The sequence below is a fragment of the Rattus rattus genome, chromosome 2 (genome assembly GCF_011064425.1).
Source record: "Rattus rattus isolate New Zealand chromosome 2, Rrattus_CSIRO_v1, whole genome shotgun sequence".
Lineage (NCBI taxonomy): Eukaryota > Metazoa > Chordata > Mammalia > Rodentia > Muridae > Rattus > Rattus rattus.
Window position 1 is genome coordinate 215215284 of NC_046155.1, and position 27013 is coordinate 215242296.

At 44.6% G+C, this 27013-nt stretch overlaps 1 protein-coding gene across 1 annotated transcript in view; it reads right to left on the reverse strand.

Annotated features, from left to right (window-relative positions):
- Window positions 1-2428: 2428 nt before the first annotated feature.
- Hbs1l (HBS1 like translational GTPase) overlaps window positions 2429-27013 on the reverse strand; it is a 79163-nt gene continuing 54578 nt past the window's right edge. The window contains exons 12-18 of the mRNA XM_032894922.1: window positions 26535-26603; window positions 24205-24309; window positions 19863-19953; window positions 19601-19709; window positions 6029-6129; window positions 3546-3690; window positions 2429-3005 (exon numbers count right to left, since the gene is read on the reverse strand). Coding sequence (XP_032750813.1) covers window positions 2994-3005; window positions 3546-3690; window positions 6029-6129; window positions 19601-19709; window positions 19863-19953; window positions 24205-24309; window positions 26535-26603 — 632 coding nt within the window. The 3' untranslated portion in view covers window positions 2429-2993. The remainder of the gene's footprint in view (window positions 3006-3545; window positions 3691-6028; window positions 6130-19600; window positions 19710-19862; window positions 19954-24204; window positions 24310-26534; window positions 26604-27013) is intronic.

Genomic DNA, 27013 nt, shown 5'->3' on the forward strand with positions numbered 1-27013 from the left:
CAGGAAAACACAAGCAAACAGGTGAAGGAATGGAACAAAACCATCCAGGATTTAAAATTGGAAATAGAAACAATAAAGAAAGCACAAAGGGAGACAACCCTGGAGATAGAAAACCTAGGGAAAAGATCAGGAGTCATAGATGTGAGCATCACCAACAGAATACAAGAGATAGAAGAGAGAATCTCAGGAGCAGAAGATACCATAGAAAACATTGACAAAATCATCAAAGATAATGTAAAACGGAAAAGCTCCTAACCCGAAACATGCAAGAAATCCAGGACACAATGAGAAGATCAAACCTAAGGATAATAGGTATAGAAGAGAGGGAAGACTCCCAACTTAGAGGGCCAGTAAGTATCTTCAACAAAATTATAGAAGGAAACTTCCCTAACCTAAAGAAAGAGATGCCCATAAACATACAAGAAGACTACAGAACTGCAAATAGATTGGACCAGAAAAGAAACTCCTCCCATCACATAATAGTCAAAACACCAAATGCACAAAACAAAGAAAGAATATTAAAAGCAGTAAGGGAAAAAGGTCAAGTGACATATAAAGGCAGACCTATCAGAATCACACCAGACTTCTCACCAGAGATTATAAAAGCCAGAAGATCCTGGACAGATGTCATACAGACCCGAAGAGAACACAAATGCCGCCCAGGTTACTGTATCCTGCAAATCTCTCAATTAACATATATGGAGAAACCAAGATACTCCATGAGAAGACCAAATTAACACATATTTTTCCACAAATCCAGGCCTACAAAGGATAATAGACGGAAAACTCCAACACAACAAGGGAAACTACACCCTAGAAAAAAGCAAGAAAATAATCTTCTGTCAACTAATGCAAAGGAAGATAGTCACACAAACAATTCCACCTCTAACAACAAAAATAACAGGAAGCAACAATCACTATTCCTTAATATCTCTCAACATCAGTGAACTCAATTCCCCAATAAAAAGACATAGACTAACAGCCTAGATACGTAAAGAGGACCCAGCACTTTGCTGCATGCAGGAAAGACAGTTCAGAGACAAAGACCTCAGAGTAAAAAGCTGGAAAAAAATTTTTTTTCCGAGCAATTGGTCCCAAGAAACAAGCTAGAGTAGCCATTCTAATGTAGAATAAAATTGACTTTCAACCAAAAGTTATCAAAAAAGATAAGGACACTTCATATTCATCAAAAGAAAAAAATCTACCAAGATAAGGGCACCCACATTCATTAAAGACACTTTACTAAAGCTCAAAGCATGCATTGCACCTCACACAATAATAGTGGGAGACCTCAACACCCCACTCTCATCAATGGACAGATCATGGAAACAGAACTGAACAGAGACACAGTGAAACCAACAGAAGTTATGAACCAAATGGACTTAACAGATGTCTATAGAACATTTCATCCTAAAAGAAAATACTACTATCTTCTTCTCAGCACCTCATGGCACCTAATTGGTCATAAACTAGGCCTCGACAGATACAAGAAGACTGAAATAACGCCATCCATCCTGTCAGATCACCACAGACTAAAGCTGGTACACGGGTGGAAAAGGCTGTGGTTACAATCAGAGCAAAGGTCATGAACGTTTTTCCCTCCCAGACTAACTCAAAGGTAGGATAAACTCAGCTTCGACTGAGTCAAAATGTTTTGATACCTAAGTCAACTTAAGGTTGTTTTCTATGAGATCTATAAAGTTTCTGAGTAACCTAGGAATAGAATGTTCTTAGCAAGTTTCACCTCAGCTGACAGCCACACAGTGCTTCTGATTAAAGGATCATGGTATGAGAGCTATCACGGGGCCGTGCACCCCGCAGAACATTCAGGGTCTATTCAGCAGACTGCGAGGCTGGGATTCTTCAGCAGGGCAGCAGGGGAGGAGGTGCGCACCTGCAATCCCGGGGTCTGGAGGACTTTGCTACACGGCAAGTTCAAGGCCAGCCTCAGCTATACAGCGAAACCCTAAAAAATGAATCAAGGAAAAGAGCCAGAAAAGAGGGTCTATGAAATGTGGGAAGTCCTGCCTTTTCTAACTTCTAAAATGTCTGAAGTCCTTCAGTCCCAGCTCGGCTAAGGCATCAGATAACCTAAATGTCTTTGACTTGAGAAATGGCCCAATGAATCATCATTAAATCAATAACACTTTCAAGTCTGTTGTTGACACTTTGAAGGAAATTGGAGTCTTATTCATAAAAGAGTACAGCCTGTCTGTATAGAAGACATGGTCAATAATCAATTCCAAAGGAATGAAAACCCAAGGTGGGTTAGAAGTGGCTAAGACTAAACTTGGCTCACCATTAGCATAAAAAGCAAAACAATTCTCACTACTGAGAAAACTCTTGGGTGAAAAGGTCCCCCAGTGTCCAAGGCTCATCTGCTGATGGGGCAGAGACCCCCTCATAGATGTTTAAGAAATGAGACACATTTTTGCAAGGCATTCAAACTAAGGCATTTTATTAGCTGGCTTTTCAACTTAAATAGTATCTTTGTGACCTAAGAACAGGTGTCCGTCACTTCCCATCACACTCCAGAAGGCAGACTAGATGGACGGTTTCATTTTCAGCACAAAATAGCTTTACTCTGTTACCTTCACTAAATCTTTTCTTAGTGTTAACCAAAAAAAGCACCAGGTCACAGATGGACTCTCCCAGCCCCAGTAAGAGAGGCTTCCTTAGAACACACAGCAGGAGAGAAAACAGAGGCTTCTGGTTTTGGCTTGGCTGGAGGTTGAGTCCACTGAGTTAAGTGTCTTCTGATCTTCACAGTCTCAGCACAACAAACGCATTTACTGCCACCGCAAAAGGAAGGAACGAGAGTCCAACGCTGGCAGCCTGGAAGCCGTGCGGGAGTGATCGTTAATACTGGTGGGCAGCTACCTGAACTTTAGTTTCTCTCATCTACACAATCATGACTGCATGCCGTTTCCTTAGCTGCACCACTGAGTGCCTCAGGGGCTGTCTCATCTGGAAACGTGGGGAGGACTGGACCGTCACTCTTTTATCTGTAAAATGAAGAAGAAGAAAATAATGCCGCTAGCATTTGACTCTTTACAACAACTGCGTGAGCCATTCCTCCCCTCACAAGTTCTCCCCACCGCTGGCCTGATACTTAGGCTTTTTTATTTTAAGATAAAATATTCATATTGCTTATGAGAATGTAGAAAAAATTCCAACTACTGAAACTTCATGGTTTAGTTCTGGCTATCGACTTCAAATGTCACTGCATTTGTCATATACAAGAGACATGTTTCAGAAAATGTTTATAGCTACATTAATTCAGTTCTTTTGGATGAATTATTTAAAATCACTGGAAGCCAGTAATTTAAAGAAATATGGCTTCTACTAAGTAAAATCGGGACTCCATTCATCTGCCTGTAATGAGAAAAGCATTTGATACTTTTCTCCTCTTATCATTTAAAAACTATTTTAGTATAAATTTTAATTCCTTGTTCCAATATCGTATATTCCCTTAAGCCATAAAACACCTCAGCAATGACCTTTGCAAGGTGAAACAGACAGAGATAACTGGACACAGCAGATACCTCAGTGACAACGCCAGCAGCTACCGTGGAGCCACCATAACGCAGCATAAACCGCCCCAGTTCCTTGAAGTCTTTGTAGAGCTCGAGAGCCACTGGTCTTTGTGTCTGCAGCTCTACCAAGGCATTCTGGCCCTTGGTCAACAACCTGTTAGGAGTACAGGGGAAAAGAAGGGACAGATGAGCACTGGAAAGGTGAGCAGTTCACACTCAGTCTTCCAAATCCAGGAGAAAAAGTTGCATACGTGTATGTTTTAAAAGGCAAGCATATGCCTTTGAATTTTTCTGGGGTAAAAGGAACTAAAGTAATTCTAGATTTAAGAACCATTAGGGAGGCTGGGGACTTAGCTCAGTGGTAGAGCGCTTTCCTAGAAAGCGCAAGGCCCTGGGTTCGATCCCCAGCTCCAAAAAAAAAAAAAGAACCATTAGGTAGATCTCAGGGGTGTGTGTGTGTGTGTGTGTGTGTGTGTGTGTGTGTGTGTGTGTGTGTGTGTGTGTGTGTAAGCCAATCTTAAAATACACCTCTCTCCCCTCTTCAGGCCCACTATATCCTATCCCCATAATGCTCGAACACCCATCTCAATCCAAGCTACGTTACCATTCCCTGGGGAAATCTAGAAGTTTAGCTGTCTAATAAAGTAAGTGATACCAGTTTAATATCAGGATGCTAACACTTAATCCTTTTTATAAATGTACTATTTAATTTTGCAGTTTGGGGATTCACCCATGGGCTTCACACATGCTAAGTGTATTGTACTAGACCTTGTAGCAGATATAGGGGAAAACTCAAGAGTAGACACATGAGCCAACATCGACTAAAAAGACCTCCACATACTTGTCTGGGTCACACAGGCCAGACACAACCGCACATGCAAGAGCCTATGTGTCACTGCGTCAGGTAAGAATCCTACTTCAGAGCCCAGCATGGCTGTCCTTTAGGGGCTCTTCCCAGCAGCTGACTCAGAGGACTGCAGAGACTCACAGCCAAACAGTGCAAGGAGCGTGGGACTCTTATGGAAGACCAGGGGGAAGGACTGCAGGCCCTGAGGGACATAGGAACTCCACAGGAAGACGGACAGAGTCAACTAACCTGGACCCTTGGGGCTCTCAGAGACTGAGCCACCAACCAAAGAACACACCCACGCTGGACCTTGGCCTCCCTGCACATAGCAGGCGTGTACTCTGGTTTTCATGAGAGTCCTGAACAACCGGAGTGAGAGCTGCCCTACAGTTATTGCCTGTCTGGGGGATATGTGCTCCCAGCCGTGCTGCCTTGTCTGGTCTCAGTGGGAGAGGAAGCGCCTAGCCCTGCAGAGACCTGATGTGGGAGGGCCAGGGGAGGACACCCAGGGGGCCTCCACCCTCAGAGGACAAGGGGAGGGAGGAGGAAAGGAAGGATTGTTGGAGGGGGAGACTGGGAGGAGCAGTGAGCAGGATATAAAGTGAATAAAGAAAAAGAAAATATGGCACAGTTGCCATTAAAAGAAAAAGGAAAAAGGAAAAAGGAAAAAGGAAAGAATCCTGTCTCTGTGCCTTGTAAGGCGTGTCACTTCCCTGCTTCGTGTGGTGCTGAGGATATAACACGCAGAAGACACTCACGACAGCCTAGAAAACACGGATCTTCTGGTGTAGTGCTTCCCAGGTCACTGGCGTGAGAAGCTAAGGACTCCTTCAGGAGAGAGGCGGAGCAGCCCTTCCCTCTCCTCCTGAGTGTGGAGACTGTCTCCACAGGCGGCCAGCACGGTACCAGGCCTTGCACAGGTGCAGAAGGTGAGAGAGGAAGGGGATTTTGGGTGGGATTCCCCATGGGCTCAAGATGAGGGAAACTCCAAATTGCAGGCAGCCAAGCAAACTGGGATGGTCTGAACTTGTACCAAGTAAGAGTCTGTATTCTGCAATATGTACTCGCATTTATTTTATTTTTATTACAGTTGGCTTAGTTTCTCAGAAAGTACTTCCTGTGTCAGTCAAAGAACTGTGCAGCCTCAGACTAGACACTAGGCAATAATCTGAAAACCGACATGGAGGTGATCACTGCAGTGGAAGGGTATGTGGACCGGGGCAAACTTCCTCCCAGGGTGGAAAAGGAAGGTGCTAGGGACATGCAGAGACCCTTCTCTTACACTAGGGGACAAGCTCACAGCGCAGCTGACAGAGGCAAGGGAAGCACAAGACTGAAATCTAAAACAAGGGGCAACAAAGTGAAATTCATCTTTAAGAACGTAGGACTTGGGGGTGCAGAGACGGCTCGGTGGTTAAGGACCAGACTCGGGTCCCCGTCCTTACACAGCAAGCGCACAGTACATCAGCTGAGCCATCGCTGGTCCCTGAGAGAGTTATTTATGTATATTTTTTAATCAGTCACTAAAAGTGACCAGTAGAAAAGGTGATTTGGACCCCACTTACCCCAGCACACACTCAGCGTCCCTGTAAGGAAGTGCTTACACGTTAGTGTCTGTCTACGGTTTCTGCATTAGAACACTCACTTGGGCTTCTTCTTTGTGACTTCACCGGTACTTTTGTTTAGGACACTAATCAATCGCTTAATAACAGCAGGCTCACTGACGGTTTGGTAGTGTAACAGCACCTAAAACAGACAGACAGACAGAATGGGAATACTGAAGACTTGCTATAGCAGTTCCAGCCTTTGGAACTCACCAGTCACCACAGCTCCGTCAAGTCCTACGCTAGTGAGGGGCTCCTTCCCATCTCTAGCCTGCACCCAGAGTGAACTTCAGTGGGCTATACAGATAGCCTTGCTGCCCCCTTCCCTCGGGATAGCTGAAGAGGACAGGACCTGGGGATCATGGGAAAGGTGAAGAGCGGCTGCTGTTTCTAACACTCACCACCATGGTGGCATCACAAGGAGCCGCAGGTAAAGGCTCTAAGAGGCTAAGCTTTCCTTCCCATCTGTCTGCAGCCCAGTTCCCCTGGCCTGTGCTTTCACAGCACTGGGACAGGGTGAGAGGAGGGGCTTAGAAAGAAGCACAGATGTTTAGCAACTGAACTGCTTCATCGCGGGCTCCGAGGGAGGGAGGAGGAGCCATCATGTTCAGCACTGATCACTACACCATTCTTGGGCAACAAGAATAAAATACCCCATATGCAGACACAATGAAGGAGAGCATCCCTGAGTACCAAGCACCGTGGGACAGAATGTATAGGCAATGGTTTTATTTATATAGGAGATTAGACAGGGTTTAAAGTGTAACAAACGAGGGTTCATCACTTTCACCTGGACAAAGTCCCTTAGTTTATCCACTTAAGGTTCCACACACTGAAATGAAGACGCTCGGACGTCACGTGGCATCAAGAGCAGCCAGCACAGGGGAATGCCCACATCCAGGAGACCATCTCTGACCACCCGCCCTGTCAGCTGACCTTAGATGATGACATCACACACTGACTATTGCGGACTGCGTTTTAACATGAAGGGAAACAGCAGAACCTGGTCAGTTACTTGGCTATGGAACTTATGTCGCCTGAAGCAGCTGAAGCTACGAGCCCCTGGCTCTTCCCACGTTGGCTCACTGAGAGTCCTACAGAAATAACATGGGCACAATCCTCTATTCTATAAAGAAACTTTTACGAAGGAAAAAAGAGGAAGCTTTGGCAGTCAAAGTCAAAACACAGGTGACTATCCTTCCTCAAATAACCTGCTTTGAGTGTTAGCAGCCTGCCTAACGTCTGAGAACAGTGCAGACCACATTCTCAGAAAACAGCAAAGCCACCACACTTTAAATGCTTTCTGAGCATCATTTGGGCCATTCGGTTTGGGGAAGCAGACATGTTACATCTGGAATTTCCGAACCACAATGGTGTGCATTTGTGGAAAGGAGAAGCCAGCCAGAGACGCAGCTGGCGGTAGAGGGCTTGCACACCGTGCACTAGGCATTGGGTCCCTCCCCCATCCTGGAAGAAGAGTGAATAAAGGAGATAACAACTGTGAGGGGTGTGGATGTCAAGCCTAGACTTTGGGAATCTTCTATAAGTCATATCAAGAGCAGTAATGGCACCGAAACTCTAGTACTCCAAAAAGGTAAAACACCTTTCTTCCTTAATGGTACTGCATGATGTGAGGTGCAAAGAGTGCAAAGGAAGTAATTCCTCAGCAGGCAGATGGCAGCCACATGCTGCAAAGAGGAGGTCGATTCCAAGAATTCAATGGCTATAGGTCTTAACGTGTACACTGAGAGGTAAGTGCAAGATCTCTTCAGGACCAAAGAGTCCCCACTAGCCTCACACAGGACTAGGTCTTCATGGCCTCCCCAACAGCAGAGAAAAGACACATGTGACCTCCCTCCCACCACCTGCTGAGCTGTATGTGGGTCCTAGAGTAACCCCAGGACTGACCAACGGGCTGTGAACAGACGGGCTTGGGTTCCATGTTTCCGTCTTTCTCTACAGCATCGTGTATTATCTAAGACGGAAACCTGTCAGACATAGCTGAGATATCTATTTGCAAACAAGAGAATTTACTGTATATCACTTTGATGTATAAATATCATGTATAAGAGCAAGCTCATTCATAATGCAGGAGTTCACAATCTGCAGCACTGTGTTAATGGGAAAGTGCATCGTGTCTCATGGTGAAAGACGATAGCCTGGGTCCTGGTCACCCAGTGACAACCAAACATGAGTCTCTACTTTGTCTGTAAATATGGACAATGCTAACACAGGTGCAGAATCTCTACTCAATTCTCAGAGCCCCCAAATCTGAAAACTGCAAAGTCCTTCTCCTAAATCTACTACAAACCTATTCATGCAATTAGGTGCAGGGTGTTTCATGTGTAACTGACATTAGTAAGTTACAACAGAAGCAGTATGTTTCAGACACGGTGTTGGGTGTTGCCTCATGTTGTCTCTTCCTATGAAGAGTTCTAAACAGCATGTGTGCATTCAGTGTTCTGATAAAATCCTTAGTATTTCTGAATTCTGAAAGACTGGCCTGAGAGCGTCAGGGATTGACCTTTGCTTCATCCGTGATTATGTCGCCTGCTTTACTATGTGCTTTACTATGCTTTTATGTTAGGCAACAAAATAAATAATCTTCCTCAAGTAGCCTTTAAAAAAAACAATCAGCAAATATATGCTCATCTGATATTGCACAAAGGTGCGGACATTGTTCACTGGGGAACTAACAAGTTGTTTTCTTTTCTTTTTCTTTGAACAGATGCTGCTAGGAAACTGCATGAGCGAACTGAAAGAACTGAGTGGCAGTGCAGCTCTGCTCAGCAGCACACGACCAACCACAAAGGGACCTTGGCCTAACGCACAAGACAAACCACAGCGCTGGTAAAGAAAACCCAGGCAAAGGCTTCGTGATGCTGCCTTCGTGATGGTGGCTTTGACACTGAGCTCATGGACTTGCCACCAAAGGGCACAGCTGAGAAAAAGAAACGATTTCTTCAAAACTAAAAGTGTATCACACTGCAGACACTAAGAGAGTGAGAAGACAACTGCTTACTAGAATATCCTCCAGAACTATGCTCAGGCTTTGCACCAAGATGGCGCCAAGATGGAGGAAGGAAGCTCCTGCCCCTCCTGAAGCCGAAGCCAAAGCAAAGGCCTTGAAATCTAAGAAAGCAGAGCTGAAAGACGTCCAGGGCCACAAAAAGAAGATCCGAACGTCACCCACTTTCCAGCAGCCCAAGACCCTGCGGCTCAGAGGCAGCCAAAATATCCTTGAAAGGGTGCACCCAGGAGAAACACGCTTGACCACCATGCTATCATCAAATCCCCCTGACCACCGAGTCAGCCATGAAGACAGGGCACAACAACACGCTTGTGCTCATTGTGGATGTCAAGGCCAACAAACACCAGATCACATAGGCCATGAAGAGACTCTGACATTGATGTGGCCAAAGTCAACACCCTGATACGGCCTGACAGAGAGAAGGAGGTGCCACTTGACTCCTGGTTATGATGCTCTACATGGTGCTAATAAGACTGGAATCATCATCCGGACAGACGGCCTCCCAGTTCCTGAGACGCATGACTCCACCGCTGGCCTTCTCTTCCCCAGCTGGAGAATGCAGGCCTTCTATTTGCTGCCCTCACGGAGAGCTGAAACCCAGCCCCAAGAAGCGAGTTCAGGCCTGAGACTACAGGTAAGACCAACTTTTCTGCTCCAAGTGATCTGCCTGGTGGACTCAGAACACACAAAGGCAAAATTCCTCTGGGACCAGACACTTCCGGTTTCTAGCTGGCGCCTGAAGCTCGCTGATCCTGGCCCACAGCTCCTGAACCCTGTGGGAGAGAGAACTCATTGGCCAGGTGTGTGGGCAATCCTGAGACTGCAGGCCTGGAGTGACCGCCACTTCTGCCCACCTTTGCCCACATCCCTGGCCCAAGAGGAAACTGTATAGGGCCTCTGGGAACAGAAAGATAGGGGCAGTCACGCTGCAGGAGCCCTGCAGTCCAGACTGCGCCCAGATCTGAACTGACCCAGTCAAACAGCTCCCTGCACCCAAATCCCATGGGAGGGAGAGTTAAATCTTCAGAGGGGCAGACATGGCTAGAAAACCAGAAGAGACTACTCCCTATCCACATTTCTGACTGTAGAGGAAAACACCTAACGCCATCGGCTCCCCATCCCCACCCCCCACCCCCCACCCCCATGCTCAGGACCCAGAAGTAGAGGCAGGCCCTTCTGGTTATTGCCCTCATGGAGAGCTAAAACCCAGCCCCAAGGAGCAACTTCAGGCCCAAGATCAGAGGTAAGACCAACTTTTCTGCTCCAAGTGACCTGCCCGGTAGACTCAGGACACATGCTCATAGGAACAGCTGAAGACCGGTAGACAGGAAAGACTACACACCTGAAAGCAGAACACTCTGTTGCCATAACTGGCTGAAAGAAAACAGGAAAACAGGTCAACAGCACTCCTGACACACAGTCCTATAGGACAGTCTAGCCACTGTCAGAAATAACAGAACAAGGTAACACCAGAGACAACCTTTTGGCGAGAGACAAGCACAGGAACCCAAGCAACAGAAACCAAGACTACATGGCATCATCAGAGCCCAATTCTCCCACCAAAGCAAACACTGAACATCCAAACACACCAGAAAAGCAAGATCTAGATTTAAAATCACATTTGATCATGATGGTGGAGGACTTTAAGAAGGACATAAAGAACTCCCTTAGAGAAATGCAGGAAAACACAAGTAAACAAGTAGAAGCCCTTAGAGAGGAAAAACAAACATCCCTGAAAGAATTCCAGGAAAACATAATCAAATAGATGAAGGAATTGAAAATGTAATTAGAAACAATAAAGAAAGCACAAAGGGAGACAACCCTGGATACAGAAAACCAAATGAAAAGATAAGGAGCCATTGATACAAGCATCACCAACAGAATACAAGAGATAGAAGAGAGAATCTCAGGGGCAGAAGATTCTATAGAAATCATCGACACAATTGTCAAAGATAATGTAAAACAGAAAAAGCTCCTAACCCAAAACATGCAAGAAATCCTGGACACAATGAGAAGATCAAACCTAAGGATAATAGGTATAGAAGAGAGGGAAGACTCCCAACTTAGAGGGCCAGTAAATATCTTCAACAAAATTATAGAAGGAAACTTCCCTAACCTAAAGAAAGAGATGCCCATAAACATACAAGAAGCCTACAGAACTGCAAACAGATTGGACCAGAAAAGAAACTCCTCCCATCACATAATAGTCAAAACACCAAATGCACAAAACAAAGAAAGAATATTAAAAGCAGTAAGGGAAAAAGGACAAGTAACATATAAAGGCAGACCTATCAGAATCACACCAGACTTCTCACCAGAGACTATGAAAGGCCAGAAGATCCTGGACTGATGTCATACAGACCCTAAGAGAACACAAACGCCAGCACAGGTTACTGTATCCTGCAAAACTCGCAATTAACAGAGATGGAGAAACCAAGATGTTCCATGAAAAAACCAAATTTATACAATATCTTTCTACAAATCCAGCATTACAAAGGATAATAAATGGTAAAGCCCAACACAAGGAGGCAAGCTATACACTAGAAAAAACAAGAAACTAATCGTGTTCCTTTCCTTGCAACAAAACAAAGAGAAGAGAAGCACACAAACATAATCTCACATCCAAATACGATGATAACAGGAAGCAACAATCACTATTCCTTAATATCTCTCAACATCAATAAACTCAATTCCCCAATAAAAAGACACAGATTAACAAACTGGATACATAATGACGACCCAGCATTTTGTTGCCAAGAGGAAACTCACCTCAGAAACTATCTCAGAGAAAGGCTGGAAAACACCTTTCCAAGCAAATGGTCTGAAGAAGCAAGCTGGAGTAGTGAGTCTAATATTTAATAAAATCAATTTTCAGCCAAAAGTCACCAAAAAAGATAAGGAAGGACACTTCATATTCACAAAAAAAATAATAATAATAATAAAAAAATCCACCAAGATGAACTCTCAATCCTAAATATCTATGCTCCAAATACAAGGGCGCCTACATACATAAAAGAAACCTTACTAAAGTTCAAAGCACACACTGCACCTCACACAATAATAGTAGATTTCAACACCCCACTCTCATCAATGGACAGTTCATGGAAACAGAAATTAAACAGAGACATAGACAGACTAAGAGAAGTCATGAACCAAATGGACTTAACAGATATTTATAGAACATTCTATCCTAAAACAAAAGGATATACCTTCTTCTCACCACCTCATGGTACTTTCTCCAAAATTGCCCATATAATCAGGCACAAAACAGGCCTGAACAGATACAGAAAGATAGAAATAATCCTATGCGTCCTATCAGACCACATGGGCTAAAGCTGGTCTTCAATAACAATAAGGGAAAAACGCCCACATATACATGGAAGTTGAACAATGCTCTACTCAATGATAACCTGGTCAAGGAAGAAATAAAGAAAGAAAGTAAAGACTTCCTAGAATTTTAGAAAATGAGGGTACAACATACCCAAACTTATGGGACACAATGAAAGCTGTGCTCAGAGGAAAACTCATAGCTCTGAGTCCTTGCAAAAAGTAACAGGAGAGAGCATACATCAGCAGCTTGACAGCACACCTAAAAGCTCTAGAACAAAAAGAAGCAAATAAACCCAGGAGGAGTAGAAGGCAGGAAATAATCAAACTCAGAGCTGAAATCAACCAAGCAGAAACAAAAACGACCATAGAAAGAATCAACAGAACCAAGAGCTGGTTCTTTGAGAAAATCAACAAGATAGATAAACCCTTAGCCAGACTAACAAGAGAACACAGAGAGTGTGTCCAAATTAACAAAATCAGAAATGAAAAGGGAGACATAACTACAGAGTCAGAGGAAGTTCAAAAAATCATCAGATCTTACTATAAAAGCCTATATTCAACGAAACTTGAAAATCTGGAGGAAATGGACAATTTCCTAGACAGATACCAGGTACCAAAGTTAAATCAAGAACAGATAAACCATTTAAACAATCCCATAACTCCTAAAGAAACAGAAGCAGTCATTAAAAGTCTCCCAAGCAAAAAGTGCAGAATTCTATCAGACCTTCATAGAAGACCTCGTACCAATATTATCCAAACTATTCCACAAAATTGAAACAGATGGAGCACTACCGAATTCCTTCTATGAAGCCACAATTACTCTTATACCTAAACCACACAAAGACCCAACAAAGAAAAGAGAACTTCAGACCAATTTCCCTTATGAATATCGACGCTTAAAAATACTCATTAAATTCTTGCAAATTGAATCCAAGAACACATCAAAACAATCATCCATCATGATCAAGTAGGCTTCATCCCAGGCATGCAGGGATGGTTTAATATACGGAAAGCCATCAACATAATGCACTATATAAACAAACTGAAAGATAAAAACCACATGATCATTTCATTAGATGCTGAGAAAGCATTTGACAAAATTCAACACCCCTTCATGATAAAAGTCCTGGAAAGAATAGGAATTCAAGGCCCATACCTAAACATAGTAAAAGCCATATACAGCAAACCAGTAGCTAATATTAAACTAAATGGAGAGAAGCTTGAAGCAATCCCACTAAAATCAGGGACTAGACAAGGCTGCCCACTTTCTCCATACTTAGTCAATATAGTTCTCGAAGTCCTAGGCAGAGCAATCAGACAACAAAAGGAGATTAAAGGGATACAAATTGGAAAAGAAGAAGTCAAAATATCACTATTTGCAGATGATATGATAGTATATTTAAGTGATCCCAAAAGTTCCACCAGAGAACGACAAAACCTGATAAACACCTTCAGCAAAGTGGCTGGGTATAAAATTAAATCAAATAATTCAGTAGCCTTCCTCTACACAAAAGAGAAACAAGCTGAGAAAGAAATTAGGGAAATGACACCCTTCATAATAGTCCCAAATAATATAAAATACCTCGGTGACTTTAAACAAGCAAGTGAAAGATCTGTATGGTAAGAACTTCAAGCCTCTGAAGAGAGAAATTGAAGATCTCAAAAAATGGAAAGATCTCCCATGCTCATGGATTGGTAGGATTAATATAGCAAAAATGGACATTTTACAAAAAGTGATCTACAGATTCAATGCAATCCCCATCAAAATTCCAATCCAATTCTTCATAGAGATAGACAGAACAATTTGCAAATTCATCTGGGATAACAAAAAACCCAGGATAGCTAAAAACTATCCTCAACAATAAAAGGACTTCCGGGGGAATCACTATTCCTGAACTCAAGCAGTATTATAGAGCAATATTGATTAAAAACTGCATGGTATTGGTATAGAGACAGACAGATAGACCAGTGGAATAGAATTGAAGACCCAGAAATGAATCCATACACCTATGGTCACTTGATTTTTGACAAAGGAGCCAAAACCATCCAATGGAAAAAAGATAGCATTTTCAGTAAATGGTGCTGGTTCAACTTGAGATTAGCATGTAGAAGAATGCAGATCGATCCATTCTTATCACCCTGTACAAAGCTTAGGTCCAAGTGGATCAAGGACCTCCACATCAAACCAGATACACTCAAACTAACAGAAGAAAAAGTGGGGAAGAATCTTGAACACATGGGCACTGGAGAAAATTTCCTGGACAAAACACCAATGGCTTATGCTCTAAGATCAAGAATCGACAAATGGGATCTCATAAAACTACAAAGCTTCTATAAGGCAAAGGACACTGTTGTTAGGACAAAACGGCAACCAACAGATTGGGAAAAGATATTTACCAATCCTACAACTAACAGAGGGCTTATATGTAAAATATACAAAGAACTCAAGAAGTTAGACTGCAGGGAGTCAAATAACCCTATTAAAAAATGGGGTTCAGAGCTAAACAAAGAATTTACAGCTGAGGAATGTCGAGCGGCTGAGAAGCACCTAAAGAAATGTTCAACATTTTTAGTCATAAGGGAAATGCAAATCAAAACAACCCTGAGATTCCACCTCACACCAGTCAGAATGGCTGAGATCAAAAACTCCGGCGACAGCAGATGCTGGCGAGGATGCGGAGAAAGAGGAACACTCCTCCATTGTTGGTGGGATTGCAGACTGGTACAACCATTCTGGAAATCAGTCTGGAGGTTCCTCAGAAAACTGGACATTGCCCTACCTGAAGACCCAGTTATACCTCTCTTGGTCATATACCCAAAAGATGCCCCAACATATAACAAAGACACATGCTCCACTATGTTCACAGCAGCCTTATTTATAATAGCCAGAAGCTGGAAAGAACCCAGATGCCCTTCAACAGAGGAATGGATACAGAAAATGTGGTACATCTACACAATGGAATACTACTTGGCTATCAAAAACAATGACTTCATGAAATTCATAGCCAAATGGTTAGAACTGGAAAATATCATCCTGAGTGAGGTAACCCAATCACAGAAAAACACACTTGGTGTGCACTCATTGATAAGTGGATATTAGCCCAAATGCTCGAATTATCCTAGATGCATAGGACACGTGAAACTCAAGAAGGATGACCAAAATGCGGATGCTTCACTCCTTCTTTAAAAAGGGAACAAGAATACCCTTGGCAGGGAATAGGGAGGCAAAGTTTAGAACAGAGGCTGAAGGAATGCCCATTCAAAGCCTGCCCCACATGTGGCCCATACATATACAGCCACCCAATTAGACAAGATGGATGAAGCAAAAGAAGTGCAGGCCGTCAGGAACGGATGTAGATCTCTCCTGAGAGACACAGCCAGAATACAGCAAATACATAGGCGAATGCCAGCAGCAAACCAGGGAACTGAGAACGGGACCCCCGTTGAAGGAATCTTAGAAAGGACTGGAAGAGCTTGAAGGGGCTTGAGACCCCATATGAACAACAACGCCAACCAACCAGAGCTTCCAGGGACTAAGCCACTACCCAAAGACTATACATGGACTGACCCTGGGCTCCAACCTCATAGGTAGCAATGAATAGCCTAGTAAGGGCACCAGTGGAAGGGGAAGCCCTGGGTCCTGCCAAGGCTGGACCCCCAGTGAACGGGATTGTTGGGGGGAGGGCGGTAATGGGAGGAAGATGGGGAGGGGAACGCCCATAGAGAAGGGGAGGGAGAGAGGTTAGGGGGATGTTGGCCTAGAAACTAGGAAATGGAATAACATTTGAAATGTAAATAATTCCCAATTTAATAAAGATGGGGAAAAAAATCAGAAAAAAAACAAAAGACTAGAATCATTTAAAGTGAGTCCAGATGGCTAATTCTAAATATATCCTTTTGTTCACCATAAAAAAATTATAGTCAGAACAAGGTCTTTGGTTTGGGATGACAGATGGACAGCAGTAATGGTTAAACAATACAGAGTATACAGAACCATACAATTAGTGATGCAAATTTTCTTTGATGTAGTAACTACAAAAATATAAATTAAATTTAATGTATCTTATAATTTCCTCTTTAAAAGTGTACAGCTCACTATAAATTTACACATACCTGTGCACGCATCATTGCAGAATTAAGTGCTAACTAAAAGAACTTTAATTGTTTAAGAAGGATTATCTTAATTTTCTTCTACCGCTGCAAGTAGATATGAGCACTTTTCTCATTCCAATTTGATCCCGATAGGCAGTACCACAGTGGTTCTCAACCTGTGGGTCGTGACACCTCTGGAATGGAGTGCCCCTTTGACTAGGGTCCCATATCAGATGTCCTGTATATCAGATACTTACATTATGATTGATAACAGCAGCAAAATTATAGTTATGAAGTAGCAACTAAAATAATTCTAGGTTGGGGTCCCCACAGCAGGAGGAACTGTATTAAGGGTCTCAGTGTTAGGAAGGTGAGAACCACTGCTGTATAGGCAGGAAGACAGTGTTACTCTTCAAAGTAAATGCTGCCATCTTGCCCTGCCTCCACTGGTAAACACGAACTACTCCGTGGGCAAGCACAGACCCAATGACCTTGCTTTCCAGGAATCTGCTTCATTCATAAGTCCTAAATGGCTAACCACAGAATACTCAATTATAACAACTCTTTTGGTGAAACTCTTTTTAAAAAGTGAAAAAAATACAATATGCTTATTAAAGTATGTAAATGCCTAATAAACACAATGAGTATTTATACAGAAATAAGAATCATACATAAGTGAATCAATGTCCTTAAGTAAGTTTCTTCTGATTCCTCAAACACCATCAAAGCTTTAGCAAGTTGAAAGCAATTCCTATTCCTACTTTACTTCACTTCTCGTGAGAGTTCCCAGGCTCAAGATCAAAATAAAAAGTAAAATTAGAATGATTAGTAAATTTGGGCTGCACGACTTTCTAGATTGGAATACGGTGTCAGTCTGACACACAATAGCACATACTTACATAAGTAATAACTTTTCTGGATTTATAAAAACAAGGGCTCTGTGCAGTGCCGTCAAGGCTGGGGACAAACCCTCTGAGAAGCCCTCTCTGCTGTCATGGAGCATCTGCACACTGACCTGACGGGGAAGGAACTGCCTGACTGTTAAGCTACAAATGCAGAGAACGGCATGAGAGTGCGGTCTTAAGTCCATGAGGACAAAGAAATCCACAAGTAACATCTTTCTGGGATAAGAGACACTATTAAAAAACCCCCGTCCCACACTAAAACTGCAAGTGATTGGTGAGTATTACCCTGCAGACCAGTCACCTCACGCAGGGTCTGAAGGGGCTGCTTTAGCACAACTGGAGCTCACCGCTGTGCAGAGAGCTCCCTCTGGGCACACCTGAAATCTGTGCACACATGCAGGGAGTGGTTCTGATGCTAAGGGCCTGCTCCCCAAGTGGTTTTTGATCTGTCAGTAAAGAAAGCCAGGGGCCAGTTGCTGAGTGGAAGGTAGAGGTGAGGGGTCCCAGGACAGGCTAGGTGTGAATAGTCACTGAAGTTTAGGGCAGGTGGGAGGAGCAGAGACAAGAATTTTATTAAGGGCATGCTTTTCTAGGAAGGAGATAGCAATGCTCAGCAATTGTGCCCTAAGGCAAGTTGAAAAGGAACAAACTCTGTGTGAGTGTGTGTGTGTGTGTGTGCGTGTGTGTGCGTGTGTGCCTTTTATCTGTGGATTCAAGGGAAGCTGGGAGGGGCCAGTCGCAAAGAAGGTATTGTAAAACTACAGGCAACAAACACATGCTGGGTTGATAGCATGTGAGCATGAAACAGGCTATCTACATATTAACAGAAGGTATCTATAGATTATGCAATTACTATTTTCTATATTTCTATGGCTTTGTAACTGTTAATCTCTCACTTTTGTAATCAAAAATACTGAAGACATATTAAACAAGCCAGAATTTAAAAATACTAGTAAGCCTTACTATCCCAAAAAAAGTCTATCATTCCCCAGCCCCCAAAAACTACATTATCAGCAGTTTGAATCAACTTATTATGAAAAAATACCTTCCCTTGAAAAAGTTCTCAAACTCAAGAATGAAATGTCTTCAGGGTTAAAAGCACTGGCTGCTCTTCCAGAGGACTGGGGTTCTACTGGGGGTGGCCCTGTTTCTATGTATAAAATGCTAAATTCTGAACCCTCAAATCCAGACCAGTGGATGCCCACGTACACTGCCTGGCCTTTGCTGTGCAAACCTTGCTCCCAGTTTAAAGTGACTGGTTAGTAAAAGGCCCGTGACTGGGCAGAGAGAAAGTGACTGGTTAGTAAAAGGCCCGTGACTGGGCAGAGAGAAAGTGACTGGTTAGTGAAAGGCCCGTGACTGGGCAGAGAGAAAGTGACTGGTTAGTGAAAGGCCCGTGACTGGGCAGAGAGAAAGTGACTGGTTAGTGAAAGGCCCGTGACTGGGCAGAGAGAAAGTGACTGGTTAGTGAAAGGCCCGTGACTGGGCAGAGAGAAAGTGACTGGTTAGTAAAAGGCCTGTGACTGGGCAGAGAGAAATGCAGGACCCGAGAAGCAAGTGAGGGATCTTGAGAGCCCACAGGGGAAAAGGAAAGAGCGGGTGGAGAGGGGAGGAGGCCGCTGGGCCAGGAGCGTGTGGTCGGAAGTGCATCCTGAGGACAGGCTGATGGAGCAAGAGTGGCCCAGGTGACACTCACACACAAGGTGACAAGGGCCATGGCTTGGATCCAGGTGAGAATAGCATAGAGCCTGCCCAATCTAGGCTCACGGCTAGTAAATAAAACGCTGTGTTTCTGTGTCTTTTACATGGGCTAGCTAGAACAAATGTTTCATTAACAGATTTGAGTCCCACAACTTCCTGCAACTCCGGTGCCAGGGACCTCATGCTCTTCTTACCTCTGTGGGCACACACATGGTATACCAACATACATGAGGACACGCACCCACACATAGAAAATAAGTGATATAGATAATATATAGAGAGATGTATAGAATGTATCTATAGAATTATAATATATATACTATATATAAAATATATAGAGAATAGTGCATGCATGCATATATACATATACATATACACATACACATACATATATATATTAAAGAATCAAAAGAAGAAACCAAAAAATTACTTTCGAATCCTAACTTCTTTTGCTAACTTAGAAAAGTCATTCGGGTGAAACAAGCAGCACCTTTTGGGGTGAGTTAGGACTTCCCTGAGTCCACAGAAGCAAGGGCAAAGCACTGGACACTTACAGGAAAGCCTTTAGTGATGGGAACTTCAATATTGAAGATGAGAATCCGGGCTCTGAAGCGAGTGCAAGCTTTAATGGGTTCTTTGGGTCCACAAAATATGCAGCCAACACTGTGACAACAGAGACCGAGGTGAGAGTGAGCCGAGATGACAAAGTCCCCGTAGAGAAAGAACAACAACTAAGCCAACTATGGACTGCAAACCCATGCGCTCTGACACCGTGTACCTGATAGGAAGACTGCTTAAACCTGTTTTCTTACTCACTTGATTTTGATGATATCCATCCCAACCAAAGTAAGACTAACGTGATCTCCTGCTGCTGCCCAATCGACAGGTTCGTCGTGCAGAGTGATTCCTGGAAATGAGTAAAAGCTGAAGCCTATGGTGAAACCTCTCTGCAGAGCCGTTCACCACAGAGCCCCCTCACTAGGTCACATTTGCTCTGAGTGGTCAGCGTGAGAAGTGGAACCCAGCGTGGACGGAGCACCGCTCGTCACAGCTCAGGCCCTAGAGCTTCTCCTTGAACACAATGGCGAATGCCCACGGGAGGCTGGGTGCCCCACTTAATCAATACTCATTTACACAATGAAGCTAGTTTCTCGGTGGGCTTTGTTTAAACACTGCTATTAACAGGCACAGGCAGGTAAGGCATATGGTCCAAACAACTGATATTATTAAATTATTCCTAATGGCAGGAAGACAGGACTGGCAACGGTGTTGGCACTGGTTTATTCCCCTGGGCTTCCCTGCGCTTCCCTGAAGCCCTGGGTTCTGGGCTCCTAGAGTATACCCTATCCTGGACAAGCGGGTTTCATCTAGAGAGTGACCTAACGGAGGCCATGTGCTTGGAGCTGGGTGGGGTCTGTGGAGCACTGGTGTTCAGTCGAAGGCCCACTCAGCAAGCCCTTACCATTCTTGCTCAAAGACGCCTTCTTCCCAGAGTCTGCATCCCACTCTCATTACAGGAGGGAGAAGTAAAGAAACAGCAGTAAAATCTAACTTGAGAACAGTGTGGGGCAGCACCACGTCCTATAAACCTGTACACTGCACACCCACTCATTCCGACAGTCCCGAAGGGCAGCTCCTGTGGCAGTGCTCCATTTCCTTGTTACATAGCTTCACGGGATAGGTTATACTTAGGGGTTAAATGACTTTTCCCTGGAGGTGGGCTTGTGGCGAAGACAGTGAACAGACCAGCCATGGGAGGACTGCTCTAGACTGACATGTTTTTAATAAATCATAATCCTCTCATTTTCTTATGAAACCATACTTCCCCGTCTTGTGACATGTTATTTTAAGACAATATTCTTAGCTTCAAAAAAAATTAGATATAAAATTGACAAATTTAAATATTAGTCAAACATCAACTAGTTAAATTTAACTTTTAAATGCAACTGAAAATGGCCATACCTATATTTACTAGGAAACAGGGATTTGAAAAATACAAGGTAGTTAATTTAATAAAGTAAAAATAGTCTTTGAACAATCTTTTTTAAGAGCTTTTCCTTTCTATTGACAAGTTTCCTAAAGTGGTTATCATGGTTTCCTCCCGAGCATCTTCCTATTTCACACCTACTCTTTCCAGGCTCTCTCCATGGCCAATAATTACAACAAGGGGCTTCCTTTTCCTTCTAACACTCCAGACACTTGCTAAGTTTTGTCAGACAGCCCCGGCTGGCCACCATGTAAGCCAAAGTGTATTCTAAAATGGCCCAGAAGTAACAGCAGTCCTCTCGCCTCAGCTTCTCCAATGCTGGGATTGAGGCCCACGCCATTCACTAAAGTCTGATGTCAGTAAAGTGAACGAGTGACTTTGAGTTGCTACTTAATGGCCGTCAAGCCTCCCTTCTTGAGGGACATCATACATGCACTTCACGTATTCCGACAAAGAACACACAGATCCTCACGTGGGCCTAGTGAAAACAGTGGTCAGAGCCCTGGGCTGGGACTGCTATGAGCCCAGGCAAGCCCCTCAGAGCGGGAACTTCTCTGAACAAGTGCAATAAGAGGAAATGCTCAGTCTCCAGATGGAGAAGATACCAGTAAGAAACGCAGGGCTTTCAAAGGCACTCAGTATTAGGCACTCAATATTAAGACCTAAAATTTCCAAAATGGAAATTTAGTTCCACGTTCTTAATTAACAACTGTGATTATTTACTTTTTAAAAATCTTATTCTTAAAAAAGTGCATTAACATAGACAGTAATTAGTATTTCCAAGTGTTCCAGCTCTCTCTCTCTCTCTCTCTCTCTCTCTCTCTCTCTCTCTCTCTCCCCCCCCCCCCCTCCGTGTGTGTGTGTGTGTGTGTGTGTGTGTGTGTGTGTGTGTGTGCATGCATGTGAGGACAGAAGTCCACCTCAGGTACTTGTCATCAGGAACCAATCACCTCATCTGTTCTGCTGCCTGTTCTGAGGCAGGACTGTGCCAGGCAGGGCTGGTCTGGCTGCTAGTGAAACCCAGAGCTGCCTGCCTGCTCCTCCAGCTCTGGGACTGTTGCTATGTGGGCTCCAGAGGCTGAGGCGAGCTCTCCCTGCTGGCGAGGTAGAGTCTGACCAGCTGAGCCACCTCTGTAAACAACAGAGCAATAGAAAGTAGGTCTTCTTAAAACACACACGCCATGGTCTCTGTCAGGCGAGAAGACAGGGGTCAAAGGGAAACAGAATATACTTCCATACCATAGGATCTTTAAATACAGCTTCAGCGTATTACCTAACAGACACTGACTCATTTCTTAAGCTCCCTACGGTGGCTCACACACGGACCTCGGCACCTCCCTAACGGGAATTCAGACTCAGCGTCCACACCTGAGGGCGTGGGGTCAGGAAGAGAAGAGCAAACAGCAGCATCGAAGCCTTAAAGGACCTCACATGTAAGACTGAGAGCACACACTAAAAAGGTAGAGGACCTCACATGAGACTGAGGCACCTAAGAGGGACCTCACATGTGGATTGAGACACCTAAGGGTAAGAGCCGTGGGGAGGACCTCACAGACTGAGAACACACACCTGAGGCGTGGGGAGGAATGTAAGACTGAGAACAAGCCGTGGGGAGGGACCTCAAACACACACAGCGGGGGAGGACCTCACATGTAAGACTGAGAGCACACACCAGGGTAAGAGCCGTCGGGGGAGGACCTCACATGTAAGACTGAGAGCACACACTAAGGTAAGAGCCGTCGGGGGAGGACCTCACATGTAAGACTGAGAGCACACACCAGGGTAAGAGCCGTCGGGGGAGGACCTCACATGTAAGACTGAGAGCACACACTAAGGTAAGAGCCGTCGGGGGAGGACCTCACATGTGAGACTGAGAGCACACACTAAGGTAAGAGCCGTCGGGGGAGGACCTCACATGTGAGACAAGGTAAGAGCCGTCGGGGGAGGACCTCACATGTAAGACAGCACACACTAAGGTAAGAGCCGTCGGGGGAGGACCTCACATGTGAGACTGAGAGCACACACTAAGGTAAGAGCCGTCGGGGGAGGACCTCACATGTAAGACTGAGAGCACACACTAAGGTAAGAGCCGTCGGGGGAGGACCTCACATGTAAGACTGAGAGCACACACTAAGGTAAGAGCCGTCGGGGGAGGACCTCACATGTAAGACTGAGAGCACACACTAAGGTAAGAGCCGTCGGGGGAGGACCTCACATGTGAGACTGAGAGCACACACTAAGGTAAGAGCCGTCGGGGAGGTGTTAGCATTTCCATAGCTGCACTTCTGCTCACACTGGTTACAAACAGCATTACTCCACCATGACACACCCTCCATCTCACCCTGAACTCAGAAAGCCAGACCAAGGCTAAGCAGAACTGAGAGCTTTTTAAGCCACATTTAGATGAGAGCCTATACACAGGAAAGGCTAAACCCGGGCTGGGAATGGAATGGTTATCATCAGCCAGCACAGCGCCTCTGGAAAAGCAGCGGAGGGGGCACCGTAACCGGCTTCAACTGTATGCCTTTCGCGCTGGGCTCTTACTTAGGTCTTCCTCTATTTACCTCTCTCTCACACACACACACACACACACACACACACACCCACACACACACACACACACACACACACACACAGAGACAGAGACAGACAGAGACAGACAGAGACAGAGACAGAGAGACAACCAAAGGTATCACATATACATATAAACATCATCAAAGCTGCTAACGGGTTCTGAATGCAGATTCTGTGGTGACAAGTAGCCTGCTACTGACTAGCTACTATTGGGCTGGATTCTTGACTCTCCTCTACAAATTATAATTTTATAAGACTATGTCTGGTGTGTATATGACAGGTTCGGTCTTAAACCAGATTTTATGACTCAGTGCACAAAAGAGAATGTTGCCAGGGTTAGAATGTTTCATGTACACATAGACGTATACCACAACAGGAAAAATCGTTTAATGTTTTTATATTTAGTGTTCAACAGTTAGTATCATTTTGACAGTTAGTTACAATTTCAGTAAGAGACATTTACTCTAGAGCTCTCAGTGGACTGCTGAAGAAGAAACCCGCTGTCTAGGCCTGCCCGCTGTCCCGGCCTGCCCGCTGTCTCAGGCCCGCCCGCTGTCCCGACCTGTTAGCAAAAGCAGGTGGCAGGCGTCTCAGTACCTTTGGCAGTACAGGTTTCATTGGGCGGCATGGCTAACAGTCGGTCACCAGTCTGGACATAGCCGGCTTCAATCTTACCAGTCACACAAAAGCCAGATCCTTGATCTGTAAAACATACCAACATCATATATGAAACACATAGTAACATTCTCTGGTAGTTAATACTGCGGCATTTGTTTCCTACATAATTTATGAAAGGCCAGGAGTCAAATGAACACAAGCAATGGTAAGGTCAGAAGTTTCAATACCTCTACTAAACACGGCACTCCATATCCAGTTTTTCTAGCAAATAGAATTACTCAGATTACAAAAACTGAAGGTTCATTTCTTTCCAGATATTGACTGACTAGTAAAGACCAGGCATTCTGTAAGCTCAGGGGTAAGAGAGGGAAACAGAGTCATTTATTAAGAAACATGAGCCAGTAAAGAGACAGACAAGAGCGGTGCCCCCCAGGGCCACAAGTGTGACTTAAACTGTGCAGCCAAGAATCCACAGCGGCACACTGGGGTAAGGCCGCTGGCCCGACACACGAAAGGCTCTGGGTGAGGGACGGTGGGAGACAGAGAACTAAGGAGAGATGCTAACAGCCTCAGCTAACTTCATGTCTGAGACTCAGGTGGCCGGACACCCTACAGCCACTATTCTGAGGCAGAGGTGACATTTGGGAAGAAGCATCAGGACGTGAGCAGTACGTGAGCAGGACGTGAAAGCAGGCAGAGCGAGAGCAATGAGGCGTGAGAACGTTCTTTCAGAGCCTGGAGAGGAAGCCCACACAGCCAGGGACAGGCCACAAAAATGAGGTGGCAGGAGAAAGTGGGCCACAGAAAACCAGGGAGAAAACTGTCAGGATGGGTATGATGATACTGTCATCAAAATGCAAATGTCAGTGCCCAGGAGTCAGACCCAGAGAGCGTTGCCTCAGCAGGACAGCTGAGGGAACAAGCAGAGGCAGAAGCCAGCCAGGAAGCTGCCCAGAGACAGAGCAGGAGGTCAAGACCCCAGTTAGAGACACCGACTGCTTGCTCTGTTTTCCAACAGATAACAGGCATGTCAAAAGCACTGCTTTACCCCGTACCTCCACCCCTCTGGAAGCCAGTCACGGTGATGGGACTTCAATTCCGTCACTTCCTTTCCCACTCACAATCACTTCCTACTCTGCATTAAATGTACACTGTGCCAGGTACTGGACTAGATTCTCCAAAATCGGATACCAAAGACTTTGCTTGCCCTTGAGGGCTCATGATAGAGATGGGAAAGAAACCACTGTACAGAGCAACACTGCAGAGGGAGGAAGGGATGCATGGGTGCTGTGTGCTGGGCACAGCACCATCAGAGTAGGACCTGCACAGCGCAAAAGCATTCCTTATCTTCCCTGAGATAGCGGAGACTTAGGAGACGACGGACATCTTTATAAAATCAATTATTCTAAGGTATCGATATACTTTAGTTTCTATCTTTTGCCCTAGTGCCCTTCTATGGTTCTAAACAGGCCTTCTACACGGTTTTAGACGCGTTCTCGGGTATCTGCACAACACCTTCTTCTCTATCTCACTCGGAACCTTTGCCTTCCTCAGCGCTAAGGCACAGGCTTCCTGGTACCTTAGTCATTAATCTTTCATCATAGTTAATGGTTCTGATTGTTCACATTAAATTTCCCACTGACGTCTACGTGATACCATGTCCTACCCAGACTGACACAGATGGGTGGAAACAGGCAAGGATAGGAAGGAACACTTAAGCACAGAAACACGGGTAAACACAGTGCTGATCAGGATCTCAAAAGGTGTGTGTGCGTGCACATGTGTGTACATAAATATCTCATACATATATGTTTCATTATTTTTAAGAGTACATTTATGTAGTTTCTCTGTGTGCAGCCGGTCACTCACCACAGCGCAAATGTGTGAACACCAGAAGAAAACCGTTAGGGGTTGATTCTCTCCTTCTGCCACATGGGAAGGACCAGGGATCAAACTCAAGCTGTTAAGGCTTGGTGGCAATTGCCTTTACCTAGTGGCCAGCTTGCCAGCCCGTTACTCTGGATGTTAAGAAATGGTGAATTATCCGATTTGTCTAAGGTCAGAAAGATGAAGCTTAGGGCTCTCTGCCCCTGACAGGTAACTAAGGTGGGAGGTGGTTGTGAACTGAAGGGTGTTCAGGAGCCTGGGTCTGGCTCTGTGGTGACCAAGTGCCTGCTGTCTATCCTGCTGTCCATCCTGCTGTCCATCCTTACATTGCGGCAGACATTCCACCGTCCAGTGTCCCAACATAACAGTCCCAGAAAGCAAGACACGGAGCAGACAGGCGCACCATGCAGAGCAGCACTCACCTTTGAAGACATCAGACACACATAACCTGAAAGGTTTGTCAATGGAACGCTGAGGGGGCTTGAAGGAATCTGGTAGAAAAGGCAAAGAGCAAGGTTGAGTTTCAGTGATGGGGCTGCGAATACTGCTCCACAGAGGAGCACACGCAGAGCTCAGGGCTGTTCTCCATTCCTGCACCCTCAAACCCGAACAGGACTTTTCCACCACCTCCACTGTGCCCATCACTCTCTCTTCCTCTAGAAAAAGAGTTTATTTTGTACATACTAACAATTAACAACTACCAGACTACACATTTACAAACTATATTTCCCACATGCTTCATTTAATTTCAACTAGTCAAGTCAGGTAGGGAAAGTTCTAAACTCAACGTGGCTTCAGAAAAACTGAGTATTACTTTAAATAGTCCACATAATTTCAAAACTGAGCACCTAGTTCATCTGATTACAAATCCTACGCTTTTTCACATGCACTCTGTCTCTTT